The sequence below is a fragment of the Ammospiza caudacuta genome, chromosome 2 (genome assembly GCF_027887145.1).
Source record: "Ammospiza caudacuta isolate bAmmCau1 chromosome 2, bAmmCau1.pri, whole genome shotgun sequence".
Lineage (NCBI taxonomy): Eukaryota > Metazoa > Chordata > Aves > Passeriformes > Passerellidae > Ammospiza > Ammospiza caudacuta.
Window position 1 is genome coordinate 34,092,796 of NC_080594.1, and position 16,779 is coordinate 34,109,574.

The window sequence follows — 16,779 nt, forward strand, 5'->3', positions numbered from 1 at the left end:
TCGGTGGGACTGAAACTGATGAATATATTCTCGTTTTAGGAGCAGAATGTTAGAAAAAGAAATTCTTTTGGGTAGAAAAAAAATGCTATTGGGTTGGAGGTGAAGGTTCAATGATGTAGGACTGCTAGTTTCTGTCTCTGCTGCTGGCTTGTCTCTTGTTCTAAAGTGAGCTTCTCAGTCATTACTTGCAGACTTGAGATATTTACCTGCCTTTCTTATGATAAGATGGGAGCTTTTGTATATACATTTATAAAACCAATAAGATTTGGAGCAAATGAGATGTAGTATTAGGAGAGAGATGAATAGCCATACCCAAGGCATTTTTATACACCTGCTGTATGTCCACATTGATATATATGGACAACCCTTCTTGACAATGTTGTAATTTCTTTCAAAAGTAGAAGATGGAGGAAAGAGAAGGATATTAGCTGATTTTTAAGGAATTAAGTGCTGAAATGACAGTCAGGGGAAGGTGGTAGTGTATTTAAGGGGGTGGAGGTGGGGCCACATAGAGAAGAGATTTGGGAAAATTTGAAGCAGATTGGCAAAGAAAGCAAAAATGGGGAGAAAATACTTGGTTCTTGTATTAGTGTTAGAACCAGTACTGAGGGGGAAAAAAGCCTCAAACCACAAAAAGCCAAACTAAAACCCCAAGCAGGCAGAAATATGTGATGGTATCTGATTTATGTATTTTTTCCTTAGCGCTGAGGAATCGTGTGCGGTGCGTTTCCCCGCCCCGGGCGTTCTCCCGCGGGTGTGTGGGACGGGCCCGTCCGGGCCGGGGGCAGAGCGGCGCTGCCCGGCAGGGGCGGCAGGTGGCGCTGCTGGGCGCGGCCAGCCCCTGTGCGAACGGCAGCGCTGGGGGCAGAGCCCGGGCCCCGGGCCGCGCCTGCGGCGGGGGCATTCCTGCCCAGAAACACAGCCTGTCCCGCCGCCCGGCGCAGGATGTTGCTGCAGGAAGTTCCCTGTAAACTACCGCCTTCAGACATGCATTGTTGAGGGAGACACAAGTGGGGCAGGGTCTGAGAGATGTCAGCCATTGCCAGCCCAAGCCTCATCTTGTCCTTTTCGCTTCGAGCTGCTTTGAAGAACAAAGAGGTTCTTGAAGAGATCAAAAGATACTCCTTATAACCTCCCACACCCATTTTTCTGCAGGGAGCAAATGCTCTTTTTCCTGCTTTACCTTGAACATCTTGACTGCATTGAAGGGCTGGTCTGGATCTGTGATCGTGTTTCCATAGCTTCTGCCTTTTTCCAGTCTGTTAGTGTGAAGAACTGTAGTTCTTGGCTTTATTGCTGCACCTCATTTACCAAATCAATGAAAAAAAAGTCACAGTCTTTGTGTGTTGTTACTATGGTTCTCAGTACCATGAATAAAAATGTCCACTTAAAATTTTATTTTCTTATTAAGAAAATGTTGTTGTGGTTGAAAAAAAAAAGTTTTTTAATACTAGAAAAACCTAGCTGTTTCTTAAGGTTGTAACTAAACAATCCTTTGTCCTAAGACCTGCTGCAGAAACTAAAATTCTTTGTAATATCAAGTGATAGCAATTATATACTAAAGGTGGTTTTATATTTACATTGTGTGCTGGCAGCAGTCATTATGACTACCAGGCAAAATTCCTGTTTCTATCTCAGAATTCAGTTCTGCTAGGAGCTCATGTCAGTTACATTGGTGAAAGTAATGATTTTTTCATCTTTACTTTAATAAGAAAGTTTAAAGGTGGTACAGAAAACTGTTCTGGTTTGCTCCGGAATTCCTGTTCCCTACATCACGCTTGTTTTTCTTGAACACAAAGGAGTAGTCCATTTATGCACCTGTAATTGGTTTACAGCTTTAAAAATAATTCAGTAAAAATATATTCAGTCAAAAATAGTCCAAGTGCTCCAAAGCAAAAGGAGCAGTACCTTACTATTATCTCTTCTAACCCTATTGAAATTCTTCAATTGGAGCTGTGTTTTCAGTTCTTGGGCCTGAATTCATTAGTGCTGTTTATGTATAAAGGTGATTTAAAAAATGTGATTTGAACCAAGAAAGGGCTACCACTGAAACTCTGGCCCAGATTTTGCTTTATTTTGCGTGTGTTAATGTTCTGACATTTTTTTGGTGCTCCTTGTTCCATTGGTTTTTCCATTATTACGTGTTCTGGATACTACTTCAAATAGTTCTAAGTATAAGTATATCTCACAGCAGATGTGAAATATTTGTGAGAGCAAAACAGTCCTAAATAGTTACCTGGAACATTCTGTGGGAATGAATTTCTGTTCTTCTGGTCTGCTTTTTTAACCTAAAGAGTTTATCAACACTCTATTGTTCTATATGTGAGGGAAAGAGATGACTCGAGTCTGTCACTGGGTTTTTAGCAGTGCCTAGGAGAGGGGCAGAGTTAATAGAAGGAGTTATCCTAATCATGAAGCTGAAATTCTGGCCTTCAGATGTGACCATTCAAATTGTTTTCAGTTACATATTTGTGTACTTTTTGAGGACAAAGCTGGGATGAGGACCAAGACCAAATTTCTAGCATTTAGCGTTCATGGAATGTAAATGGATTTGTTTCTGTTGCTGGTACTTTTGTTTGCAGAGTAGGTGTAGACATTATTTTGCTTCTGGAGGTTGGGAGTCTGTTGAAATGGACTGAGTTGTGCAGAGGAAATGGCACTTAGTAGAGCAGGGATCAAAAAGATAAGAGGCAGTGTACTCTAACAGAGTCTCCTCTTCTCCTCTGTCTAGCAGTTCCACTGGAAGGAGGCCTTGAAGGTTGCAAGACAAGTCCAAGATGTGCAGTTCGGTTGCTCCCAGGCTGTGGTTCCTAACAGACCGCCGCATCAGAGAAGATTACCCTCAGCAGGAGATCCTGAGAGCCCTGAAGGCCAAGTGCTGTGAAGAGGAGCTGGATTTCCGGGCCTTGGTGATGGATGAGGTGGTGCTGACCATTGAGGATGGAAATCTTGGTGAGAATGAGCTCAGGCTGGGAGTGTGCTGAAAGGGTACTTGGAAAAAGATTGTAAAATGGAGCATCGGTACTATTTAATAACAAATCCCATGTATGCCAGACTGCCTGCCATTCATCTAAATCATGTAGATGTACATAATACAGTTTTTTTAGAAAGTATTATGTTAATTGAATATAATTGCTCAGTTTGCTAGTTTGCATTAGAAGCACTTTTACCTTTCCTCTGCAGAAAAAAGAGGAGGATTGTTTCATTTTGGTGAGTCCAGGGTAAGGACTACAGGACCCCTGAATTAATAAGAAATCATGGAGCTTCAGTACTTGAACTTTGTGGGTCACATTTAAGAGTCTCAGAGGTACTTTTTTCTTCTGTTTGTGTTCTGGCTCCAAAATAGAAAACACTGGAAATAATCTAAAAGGAATTTTCAATGAGCAGTACAAAGTGTCACAGAACTAGGGGTTATAATGTGATGTAACTAAAGCATGCTGCTGTACGGATGTGGAGTTATGTGAATTCCAAAAACAGTGCTGATAAAGTATGTGCATCAAATAATTTGAGCTATTACTACAATTTACAGTGTTAAAAACTAAATGGTAAGATTTCTGTTCTATTTTTCTTCTAGCTTTTTTTTTTCCTGTGATGATTAAAAAGGAAAAGTAAAATGTTAAGTTGCATTAGAAATGTTAAGTAAAAGGATTATTACTATCTTTTTACTTACTATCTATTACTGTAGATAGTAGGCTTATGTGATGGGAAGATACTAATACCACCAATGTCAAGCTGTGTAACACTTATAATTTATTTCTGCTTCAACATTTTTTAATTTGGATTTCCTAAAGCAAGGAGATTGCAGTGGGGGTTTTTTTACCTTTAACTCTTTCATTCCTCTTCCCCATTTATCAGTCAAAAAACATGTGTTGCTGGAGATCCAGGGAAGAATTACATTTCTGAAAGTTGTATTAGATTAATTTTGTGTGGGAAGAAAACATGAAAGTCTCTCAGCTGTGAAGAAGAGGCTGCCATGTAGACCTTGTTCCTCTTTGGGTAATCTTATGTGGGAAGGGAATCATAAAACTGACTCTGGGGAAGAACTTTGGTCAGAATTTATACCCTATTTTGGCATGAATCAATCAACTAAAAACACATGCATGGTAAATCCAGTACTTATTATTCTGGTATTTCTAAACTTCTGTTTACCTTTTTTGTCTTTTAATCTGAGGAGTCATATGATTTTTATCACAGATAGAAATTCTGTAGGATGTCTTCAAATCAAGGTAACTTCTTGTCAGAAAGTCTGAGTTCTGAGCGTGCTTTCCTTTGGACAGTGTGTGATGGGAACATAGGCATTGTGGACTGTAGCTGCAGTCTCTGAGATGCATAATTAGTCCTTCAGCATTTCAGAACTGTTTTTTATTTCTTGGTGATTTCTTGTTTTCTGTCTTGTGTCTATTTTTGGGGAACTAAATAGGGCAAGTGTGAATTGTGGACCTTTCTGCTCTCTTCTGTCTAATGTCTCCTAGCACTGTGTCTATTGCAAGGAAAACGGTAAAAGAAATGAATGTTGGAAAACTAATATTGAAGAATGTGTAGTCCGAGAACAAGAAAAATTAAGAAAATTGCTAGAACAAAATACAAGAAAAGGGTATTATTCTCATACAGAGTGTTCATTCAATATGATGTAAATAACTGACCATTTGAAAAAGAGTGAGATAAAAATGCTGAAAAATCGTGGATAGAATTTTTTTAATAAGTAGTCTGGTCTGTCTAATTGTGTTGTTTTGTTCAGGGTTTTTTTTTTCTGAGGGGTGAGAATTGTCTTGTATCAAACAATTCTTTCTCTTGGAGAGCAATGAAAAATCTTCTCTCTTAATTTTCCAGTTGTGTTTTTTCTAGAGCTTTTGCTTTGGTAAAGATTTCTGCTAGAGGACACAAGCAAAAGCTTTGTGTTTAATTTTCCTTTTTAAAAACCTCAGTTGGCCTAGGAAAAGGTGTCCTGTAACAAAATCCAGGAGGTAGTGCATTCTGTACCCTTTTTGTTATCTACTGTTGTGTGAGGAATCCAGGTTGAGTAAAATTTTCTATGACATAGAGGAGTTGATGAAGAGAATGTACCTTCAGTGGATAATCATGTGCTTTTGCTTCCTTTTCTATTATTATTTGTCTTGAAAGCTTGGCAATTCAAGGCTCAAACTCTGAAGGCAATGCGTGATATTGGAGGAAATAATAGTTGGGTTTTTTTCCATATATTCATACTGTGATTGGAGCTTTTTTTGTCCTTTAAAACCAAGAAAATTTCTTAAGTAAATTGTTAGAAGAATGTTAAATTTACACAGTCAAGTTGGATACTACAGGGTGCTATTTAAAACCTCAAAAATTTGGTATTTCTTTAGATGATAGAGTCAGGAATCCTTCTTGTGGACTTGCTGACTGTCAGGAACATGGCTGGAGAATTCAGAGACCAAAAGTTTAGTATAAGATATTAAAAAGCTTGAATTATTTACTTCACAGGGGTAGAGTGGAAAAGACACTTCTAAATTTAGGAAAATTGAGCAGAACCGTGGGATACATACATGTGAAAATTGTCCCTTCCACAAACCACATGGCTTATACCTTAACAGTAGAGCACACTGATGCAGATATCACTGATGCTCAGGCCAAAGTCAGAAGCTTTTGTGATGCAGAGATTTACAAAATTTGTGTCTGTCAGACGTGATAGGATTTGCTATAGCCAAAGAGAAAGGGGGAGGAGGGGCGTTGTTTCACTCAGTGGATTCAGCAGCAGCCACTCCTTGGGGCAGGATGGGAAGTGTGGCTGGATTCCCAAAGCAAAGCAACAGCATAGGCCCAGCAATCCCTGCTAGTTCCTTTTCCTTCACAGCTGAAACTCAGGATGACCCAAAATCCCAAGCACCCCATACAAGCCCCGTATCAACAGCCACATGGTGAACCTGTATGCAGCTCAAGATCCACCTTAGATACCTCAACACAGCATGAGTCCAGAAGTGATTGTAAATTCAAGTTAAAAGATGTAGAATTCGTTTTTCCTTTTTAGTCTAAAAGGAGATTCTTAAACTGATTTATGCTTAAATGCTTTTGGAAATAAGTTCAACAAGTGTTTTTTGAAATTAGCAGTGGTTTATGCCTTACTTGAATAGGTGTCTGCTTACGCAAGCCATGCACTCCTTTATCTTTTCCACAGTGGCAGTAGTACTCTGTAGATTTCCAAGGAAAAAGCTGAGAAAAAATAAGTGGAGGAGTAGAGCTGTATAAATTCTTTCTGCTTCTCTGGTGGGTTGAGTGTGCTGAGATGGTTACTGAATCAGACATGCACAACATTGTTGCACAGGAATGGACCAGAACGCATGTGTGGAAATAAGTGGAGGGTGATACTGGGCTGATTTGATTTAAACTTGCGCTGTGTAGCTGTAGCCCAAGTTTCCTAAGAGCTAAATTCTTGAAGCTAAACCAGTCTAGGACAATCTAAAGTGGAGCATCTGTGTTCCTCTTGTCCTTTTCCAGCATTGCTGTTGCTGCTTGCCTTGTAAAGGACTTCATGTCTCTCTTGACTTGCTTTCATGTTGTACCTCAGATAATGAAAAAAAAAGCTTCTTCTCTGTCTGCTACTTTGGAAGATCTTGCATTTGTGTGAGTTGAGTTGGCCAATCCAATGGAAGATTACCTCCACCAAATAATTAACAGTTTTCTGTTGGATTAGATTGTTGCACTAACCCTTTTTGAGGTCACACAGTTCCTAGTTCTGGTACACAGGCAAGGAAGAATGGGGTGTTCTTTCAGGGAATGGCTTGATGTTGATTTAGCTATAGCTCCAGAAATGCTTCAAAACAGGAATTTTCTTGTGGTTGGGATGTCTGGTTGTGTCAGCTTTAGGGTTATTTTGTTTGTGCATGGCATTTGGTATTTACCAGATGTAAGGATTACAAACTGAAATGTCTAGTTTTTTAATCTAGTTTGGCAATTTCTTATATTTATTTGAAATACAAATACAAATAGCAAGTAATGCAACAAAACTCTGCAGGACATTTTTTAGACATTTATTTGAAGTCTTAGCAGTGAGTCCTGTCTAAATGTGTACTTTTAAACTATATGTCTAAGCTTGCTAATGCAGTGATGTAACAGGCTTGAGGAGTTTGCAGCTAAACAAATTACAGCTTGTGAGCAGGGGTGTGTAGTGTGAGATGAGGTGGAGGTGAGGGAAGCTGGTAGGAAAATCCCACCCTATAGGGGGACTTTGTGGACAAGAGACAAAACATACCCATGGATTGTCTCTTCATTCTGAATATTCTTTCTTTTTCCCTGTGTCCAGGATTGAGTAGTACCTTTCCCCAAGGACTCCAGACCTTACCTGTAGGACAGCATGGTTAAAGAACTATTCTTCTGTGAAGAAAATGTTAGGGATATTTGGATCCTTCCCTCATTAAAATGATATATAGTAATATTTTCATTAAATTGTTTTGCTACCAGAACAGCAGAAATTGGAATTCACTGCGTCAGCAATTTACCAATACCTTTATTGTAGATTTTTGGAATCTCCATATTTTCTGATACTGTCCTGTGAAGGAAAATAGTTTTAAGGAAAGTAGCTTTGATGAACTTTGAACTGTTGAAGATGCTGGAGTGACTTAAGTATAAAACAAAGTATTACCTTTTCCTAAGACTTACTTGGCTTTTCCTTTGGGAATGTGAAACCAGATGGTCAGCTTAGGTGAGGAATAAAAAGGGCGTAAGAGTCGTGTATTCTAAAACAGTAATACATTGTGCACAGTTAGCTGGCTTTTCTTCAGTCAGATGGGTAGCATATGGAAACAGATCTCTTACCTTCATTTATTCTGCAGAGGAAGTATTAGAACATAGATTCTTTTAATTTGGTAAAGGTTGGTCTGCTGGTTTAGGCATCTGATTTAGGGTTTCCAATGTGGGCCTGAACTTTGCAATAGGAGGCAGTGTCTTGTTTCAGTCTTTCATCTTGCAAGATGTGCTTTTGTTTCATGTGATCTATCCTTCATTTCTTATTTAGTTTGAACTAGTAATGAGTAGTTGTGATCTCTGATTTTTTTTTCACACACTGGATTAGACGTAATTTGAAATAAACATGGAGGAATTGGCTTAGTTGAAAGATTTCTGTAAAGTATAGAAAGCTGGGGGGAAAAAGGTAAGGATGGATAACAAATTCTTGTGTTTCCATGTAATGGTAAGAAAAAACAAAAAAACACCTTGAATCAGCTAGATCCATGGCAAGAGAGGGCTTTTGCGTATATGAAATGGTTTCCACATCAGAATATCAAAACTCTTAATGTTTTTGTACAAGAGGGAACATAGTCATGTCCTCTTCCTTCTGGCTGTGTCAGTAGTCCCCTGGCACTTGTTAGTCCAGCAGTGCACCTTAATGTAAGAGCTTTTCCTGAAGCATGCAGCAGTGGCTTTGGGAATGATGGAACAGAAGCAGGCAGGCTTGGCAAGGTGCCTTTTTGAGCACTGCAGAGTTGGCCTGTTTCCTGCTATTAACTACAGCCAGAGCAGCCATTACTTCCTCTGCAGAGTTGGGAAATTGGTTTGTGATTCAAGTGAGAGCAGGAGAAGGAACGGCATTGTGTGCAAAGGACTGCAGGGTGGTTAGGCATGAGGTGGATTTTGTGCTGTGGAAAGTGCTGGGCTTAGAATCACTTGAAACTTCATTTTTGATGTTCTTTCACTGTGGAAATTGATCACTTCCAGTCTGATTGATGCTAAAACCGTAAGCATTACTGTTAGGCAGCTATGGACTATATAGAGGAGATTTTGGAATGGTAGCTGTGTTTAGAGGTGGGTGTAATCTAGTATGTAACACCCCAGTATTACATACCCAAGACAAATACATCTCTACTAGAAAAAGAGTAACTTTTGCTTTATTATCATGTTTTAATAACAGTGCCTTTCAACAGTTGCCATGTATGTTAAGAAGAATTGGTTTGGTTTTTTTCAGAACTATGACACCAAAGACAACTTTCTTACAATGCATATAGAAAGAAAGGATTTATACTCTGTAACCATCCTGGATGTTCTTGCAGTTTTCTTCCTTCCTGTCAGGGACTTCTATTCTTATGTGAATGATTGTCATCTTAAACTGATGCTAAAGTAACAAAGGCTAACAGTGAATTTGATCTTCTCAAAACTGTTCTGTTTCTTCAGTATGTCCCCAGTTGCAGATATGGGCTCAGTCCAAAGCCACCTTGTCAAGGTAGAGGGGTAGAAATGTTTCTGCAGGGAGGTATTTATTATGTTAATTTCAAAGGGCTATGTTAAGGTCTGAAGTTTTTCATTTGCATGTGTTTTAGAACAGCCAGCCAGGAAAATGAGACTTGTAGGGCACATCATCTTGAACATACGTGCATGTCATCATATCTGAAAATGCCAGAAAACATTGCCAGATTTTTAATTGTTGTAAGAATTCTCAGGAGTGACCATCTGGATGATAAACAATGTAAAAAGGGACAAAAGCAAGATGAAAGAAGTGTTTCCATACATCCTAGATGAGAAATGAAAATTAGCCTAACATTTCACAAGACAGTCTAACTGGTTGGGGGTTTCTGTGTCACTTTCCCAACAATCCCTGTTCCAGTGCTGTGTCACCTAAGCAAGTTTTGCTGGCACATTTGTCTGAGCAGTTGTATTGTGAACTGGGTCTGCATACTGATGTGGTTTTAAACCAGTGTGTTCTTGGTGGCAGGTGTTTTTTTTAGACTTCATCAGCCCTCCGAGTCAGGAGCGTGGCTGCACAAACAGTTCTTCAGCACATAAATCAGAAGGGCAAAGTGTGTTGGAGTGGGAGAGATTAGAAGATAGCCCAAGTATTGATGTGAAAAACTTCATTTTATGGAACTGACGGCTATGCTTGCTCTCCCAGATTTGTGATCAGGGAAGTACCCTTATCACTTGTTCTTTAAGCAATTGACTTTGTCCACCTTTTCTCAAGTCTGGTAATTGTCCATTTGTGAATGATGGGTAGTTGATTCTCAGTGATTGTGAATGTGAGACAGACTGGTACTGCTGAACCTTGGCCAGTATTGAGATGGTCTTCCAGTGTGCAGGCCTGTGTTTGGATTGATAGGGGCTTCTAGGAGTACCAGTGTCCATGGACAAGTCACTTTATTTTCTTATTTTTATAAACTCTTACGTGTGAATTTTGGTGAAATACCAGTTTTAGCAATTACAGTTTCCTTTTGTATCTGCCCTTTACTGCATGGAAGGAGGGGAATGAAGAGCAGAACAACAACAAAAAGAATGTCACTACTGAAATTATCAATTATTTTTTATTTCCATGTATTGTAAATAATTAACATTTACAATGTCATAAAAATCTGTAATGGTGTCCTTATAATGATTATTCTTTGAATGGTAGAGCTTATATGATTTCCATCTCTCTAAAAATCTAGTTCATTTTAGGATTAAAAGTGTGATAAAATGCCTTTTTATTTGTTAAAAGTTAAGCAAGTTGAAGCAGAATGTGTTAGAGCTCTGACAACTTGAGCAGAATACCTGACAGCAAAGATATATCCTGCTTATGTTGTGAGAGGAATGTTGCTTGAATTGCACTAATTAATTGTGTTAACTTGTAGGAAACCTTTCTTATTATACAGAAAAGTTTTCTTGCTCTGTACTTCAATATAGGGCAGGAATTGAGCTGGGGACTCTTACTGTGTTTGTTACCCATCTCGACACGTCTGTGAGTAAAGCAGGGGAGAACAGATATTGGAAGAGACACACTAGTGATTTGATCCTTTTTGTTAAGATGTGAAGTAACAAAGACTAGGTATGCCAGTGCTCTTGATTTTTAGGTGAGAAGGGGGTTGGACTCCACTGATACAGTTATTAGGGTCAAAGATTTTGTTTATTATAATAGTTGTAATGTAACACCCATGAAATGATATGCTCAAAATCCACGCTATCAAATCCTGTTCCTTGGCAGTTTCTGTCTAAAGAATAATTAGATCTGGTAGGGAAACACAGCAATCAGAAGATCAATAAATATTTCCCTTGAGTTCTAAGAACTTGATTTGAAAGTATCCTCTAGGTGTCATGTCAGTTGTCTTGTTGTGTTGATACGATGCTGGGAAACTTTGAGGGGGATGATTTCCTTTTAATTGAAGTTTTTTCAAGGACAGAAGAAGAAGAAGTCTTTTGTAAAAAGCTGTGTAAGTGTTCTCCTTAGTTGTTCAAAATATACAGCTATGAATTGTTTGACAAGCAGTTTAGAAATAGAGGGTAGACAGAGCTGTTGGAGCACAATGCAAAGGTGATTCTCATTACAGGTCCTTTTGATATGCTCTCTATCACAACACTGGGCATTCCCCGTCCCTGGGATTTACAGGGGTTTAAGTCAACTCAAGCCCATTGCTCTCTTCAAAACTCTTTTGGCTAATCATTCTGTTTTTATTCTCTAGGTTGGGCTGAGCCCTGGATACACTCCCCCATGCTGGTTTAGTTACCTTGGGGAGACATTCAGGCTCTTGCTGCTCTCCTGGGCAAACATTTACACATGCAATTGATTCACTCAACCCAGAGTCAGACAGTGTCCTAAGTGTTACAGACCTTTATCCTAAAAGCCATCTTCTGGTCTCTTTTGTCACAGAATGGTTTGAGTTGGAAGGGACCTTAAAGATCATCTCATTTCACCCTCCCTGCTATGGGCAGGGACACCTTCTGCTAGACCAGGCTCCTCAAAGCCCTGTCCAACCTGCCCTTAAACACTTCCAGGGATGAGGCAGCCACAAATTCTCTAGGCAGCCTGTGCCAGTGCTTCATCACCTCGTAATCAAGAATTGCCCCCTAATATTGAAAGCAAACCGCTCTTTCAGTTTAAAGCCATTCCCCCTTATCCTGTCACTACGTGCCCTAGTAAATACTCACCATCTTTCTTGCCGTCAACTTTCAGGTACTGAAAGGCTGGAGTTTGGTCACCTGAAAGTCTTCTCCAGGCTGAACATTCCCAATTCTCTCAGTCTTTCCTTATGGAAGGGGTTCTCCACCCCTCTAATCATCATATGATAAGGTCAATTTGCTTAGCCACGGATGTGGTCAGTCGCTTCCCATATTTTCCTAGAGCTTCACAGGCACACCATGTTTGCTCATCTCTGCTGAGCCTTCCCAGGAGTTCACTGATCCATCATGTGGAGAAAAGAGCTGTGAGTACATAGAAACTGGAGTTTGGGGCATTTGCCTCAATGTTAGACTTGTTTAGCCTCTGTCTTTGGTTGAAGTAGTAAGTACAAGTACATTTCTTCCCAGGTTCGTGCCCTGACCTTAGAGATGGAATATTTTCATCTTTGATGTGCTAGCTGTATGCTTAATGTAACACAGAGTGATATGATACAGAGAGAGATCAGCTAAGAGGGCTCTGTGGTCTGATGACTGTGTCAGTATTTGGGTCCCATATCCAAGTAACTGTCCTTGAGTGATGAGGTAAAAGGGTATCTTCACCACCAATTTGGCTTACTGTGAAAAGTGCCAGAATCCCTTTGTGAATCTAGTGTGAAAAGTCAAGCTGCTTCTTCCAAGGTTCTTGTCATGCTCCAGATAGTACTGTAGAGGTCTTGAATTAATGAATAGATTATTTTGGTTTCCCCACCCCCAATAAAAGTTACTTGCTTTGACATCTCAATGGTTGACCTAACTGCTGAAATTGCTGATGTCCTGTCATTATGCTTACTTCCTGGTAAAGTCATGATTTATTTAAAAGTATAATTTGAGACACTCAAGATGGTAAACGGATGACAAGTCCTAATTTATAATTCCTTATTCCTTGCTTTCCAGTAAGAAGAGCATATTGTTTTGCTTTCTGTCTTATATACGAAACAAAAATAAAAACATCTGTTGGCCAGACAGGTGACACTGGTACAAAACTGCTACTTCACCTAGTTTGGGCAAGGAAATTTTGAGTTTTAGTACTGATTATGTTTTAAGTCATGTATTTATGTCTGATAAAACATTGAATGAGGATTTTTTTGACATTGCAGATAGGTCTCACATCACCTATCTTAATATAACAGTGGGCTAAACCTTTGCATCAGATTTTTATTGCTTAGAATTTGTCCTTACTAATAATACATTTGTCTCTTAAATGGCTCTTTGAGGCTGTCTTGTGATTTTTTTTTGCCAAGTCATGCAGTGGAAGGAGGGCTCTTCAAGGAAAAAAGAATGTTTTACCCCAAATCTGTAAGGATCTTTTTGGATGGAAAGGCTTGGAACAGGAACTCAGTTTGGCTGAAGTGGCTTTTGCTAGTGAAAGTAGACATAAATTTGTCCCAAATTGTTACTATTTCAAAAAATAATCTGTTAAGCATCTTAGAGACTTGTTTAAACTTTACAGCTAAACCATTTGAAACATAGCTGTATATTATGGAAAAGAAAGATCCTCTGCAGTGTCTGAAGTGAGATGGAGGGTACAGTTTGGTCTGAGCACACAATTTAAAGTAGGGATCTTCTTTCATATTGGTTATACCTCTTCTCTCTGACACAAAGACGTGAATGGTCCATCCAAATATAATGGGGACAAGATGATTGAAGATGGTTTGGGACTGGGGACTGAGGTGCCAGTGAAGAAAGATGTGGTGTGAAGGCAGTGTACTTGGCAAACATGCTGGAACAAGAAACAGTAACAGGAAGTGATTGCGGAGAAACTCTTGCTAGATAAGGAGTTTTGCTTCCCTCATGAAGGAAATTGGAGACTGGAACTGGTGGGAACACAGGTTTTGTGATGAAACTTGCAAACTGAACAAGGAGATTCAAATGGGAAACAAGTTTGAAGGCAAAGCAGGCAAGTGAGTGGTTACAGTGGTATTTAAAATTGCAGTCAGAGAAACTACATGACAGTAGGAGAAATCCATGGTTTGGAAACTAACTGGAATGTCTGAGGGGATCAATTCTATGGGGGGGATGAATGGGAAGTGAGAATCTGGGACAAAGCAAGCTGGTCTCACCCTCACATGCTATTCCACTATGTCAGGTGTTACTTAGGTGTCAAGGGATGAAGTTTGCTTTTGATTATCTGCAAGTATGAAGATAAAATTCTCTTATGAGTAGCAGCAGCAAATGACCTAAACTTACAAATTGGCAAAATCATATTTGGAATTTTGTCTTCTTTGTTGTGTATTTGTTTTCAGCTACTACATTTTAAATTACTTAATTGCTTGCTACTTTTTTGTCAGCCTCCTTAAAGTACATGGTGTTCTGCTCTGGAAATGTAACTTGCAGTATGGTGGAGAGGACAATTTGTAGGATGCCTTTTTTGTGATTACAAAAATTTGTGACAATTGAAGCAGAACATTGCTGGAAGAAAAAATGTTAGTCTGGTGATTTAAATTGAACTGCTCAGAAATTGCCTTTAATTGCATGTTTTTGCATTTTCTGAGTGCCCAGACTTTGGATGATAGGATCAGCTTGATGAAAGAGCTGAATACTTAGATCCACAAATGAAGTCAATAAGAACAGCATGAGCAACTGAGAAATCATGATGCCTCAAATGTGGCATCTAGAATTCCTTTGTCAACACTTATCTCTGGGTTTCCCTCCCCCATATGGGGATCAGTAGAATATTCACTGATTTCCTGTGGTGTTATCAAAATTACTTATGACTGTGAAGGACTTAGATATTACTGTGATAAGCACAATACATAAAACTCAAGAAGAAATTAACAGTGATATGTTTTATGCAAGGATTTCAGTATACCAATCCATGGATTACACACTAAACAATGTAAAAGAAAATACAGTCCTCAGTCATTACTTGTTAAATGAGTGCTGTACCTTCTATGCACATTAGGTATCTGCTGTGGGGAAAAATAATATTTGTTTGTGTAATTGAAGACAGTATGTGTGTAGATGAGTGCTACAGACATCCTTAGTTGTGGCTTTTTCTAACCTTTGTGTGCTTGGCTTTGTGGCTGCAATAGTTTTCTCTTAATGTAGCTTTTGAATGTAATATTGAATACCTACATTCTTAGTAAATAAAGTACATGCACATAGGGACTGTGCTGGATGCATCAACACTATTTACTATCCAGGTTTTGAAAAATGTAGATGTAGGGGAAACCAGGAGTGCTGGAATGATAACTTATTACTTGGGTGACCTAATACTCTTGTCTTTGAATAGTAGTCCATGGATAAATTTACCTTGAAGATAATGTGTATTCTGTCAGTGAGACCAAGGAATTTTACCTGAATACCTGGGGGAGTTGCTCTTATACTTTGTTCTCCCTTCTACTTGTTTCATGAATATGTAAATTGGCATGTCCCCATTGTTATTGTACTCGACTACTCTGGAAATTGGCTTATTCCATTCTTGGAATTCAGTTTACATTCTTTTGATAGCACTGCTTTCAGTGTTTATATTTCATATTTTATGAGGTGCCTTGCAGGCTTTTTTCATGGTTAAGGATATCTTCATAGTTATAAAAAAAGTAATATATTACTTTTGGACATCAACATTAAGTGTTGGGCCTTCTGTTCCTGGATGAGGAACAGACTCACAGGGTGAACTACATTCTTAGTTCTGTGGTCAGGCAGGATGCCCTGCTTCGAGTTGAGATTTTTCTTAATATGTAGGAAGGGAGCACTAGTGAGCCTGGCTGAGCCTGGAGTGGCAGAGGCAGCTGGTTGTTATGATAATGAAATTATTTTTTGTGAGCTTCAGATTCCTTGCACCAACCACACTGTTCTAGAAAGCAGAGCCATGCAAATCTTGCCTCTCCGTGTTGAGGGTTAGCTTTCTTTCCTATGTCATGCCTTTTCCTTCAATGAATGTTGTTGTTAATAACAGGAGAGGCCACACCAAGTTCTCCTGCTAGTGTTACTATGTGTCCTTGTTCCCCTGACTCAGACAGCCTTCAGGAATATCCTGTAGACTCTCAGTAAAAGTTTAACTCTCCTTTGTCTGGCGTGCGGTCTGTTGCTTCTTATTCCCAGTGAGACAAAGTTTTGGTAAGTGTATCTTAAAAATCCTTTTAAGGTTCGAAGTAGCTTTTTCCCCACAAAACTAGACTCAAACTCAACTCAGGTCCTAAAGGGTACTACCCTTTGTTTCCCTGACAGCTTTCTGCATCTTTCTGTGAAGGCCTGTCTTGTTGGATGACTACATCCAGGAAAATGAAATGATGATATGTGAGGCCCATTTTCAGTTGTTTCTTTAGAGCTTAACAAAGAAAGCCTACAACTTCTTTCCCCACTTTGTTACTTTGCTTTCCAGACAGGATTTGCCTTTACCATATATTAAATTTCTTCTTTGATCTCTTTCCAAATTTCCATGTGGTCAGAGAATCAGGCCTTGGGTCCTGTCTCTCCTCTACAACTGTTAAACCTATAAAAGCACTTTCCACTTCTAGCATGAAGAAATTGATCTTTAATTTTTAATGACTAAAAGAACTTGTCAGATGCTCTTGATAATGCAAAAGAAAGACAGGATGTTGCCCAGTGAACCCACATATCTAGTTTGGGATATGAAATAGGGCATTGTGGAGCAAGCATCCTACTGTTACAGCTGGGCATAACAATAAGTAACTTAAGAGCCCAGGCATACTGCAGGAGAAGGCCCCAGAGAATCAGGGGGATAATTGAGTTTGAAAGGGACCTTTAAAAGACATCTGGACCAACCTTCTAGTTACAGAGGCCAACATGAAAGCTAGAGCTAGCTCTGAAGTTAGATCAGGTTGCTTGGGGTGTATGAAGTCAGGTTTTGAATATCTCCAAGGATGAAGCTGCCACAGCCTCTCAGTGTGTGACAAAGTTAGACCACCCTCATGGAGTGGGTGGTCCAAATATATGGTCACAATGTGTTAG

General features: G+C 39.3%; 1 protein-coding gene across 3 annotated transcripts in view; it reads left to right on the forward strand.

Moving 5' to 3' along the window:
- Positions 1-16,779, forward strand: part of RIMKLB (ribosomal modification protein rimK like family member B) — a 41,496-nt gene that overhangs the window by 5,185 nt on the left and 19,532 nt on the right. For 2 of the 3 annotated variants that reach the window (XM_058800023.1, XM_058800024.1), the window contains exon 3: positions 2,732-2,952. In XM_058800023.1, the coding sequence (XP_058656006.1) occupies positions 2,778-2,952 (175 nt within the window). In that variant the 5' untranslated portion in view covers positions 2,732-2,777. The remainder of the gene's footprint in view (positions 1-2,731; positions 2,953-16,779) is intronic. The other variant, XM_058800025.1, reaches the window with a different exon arrangement.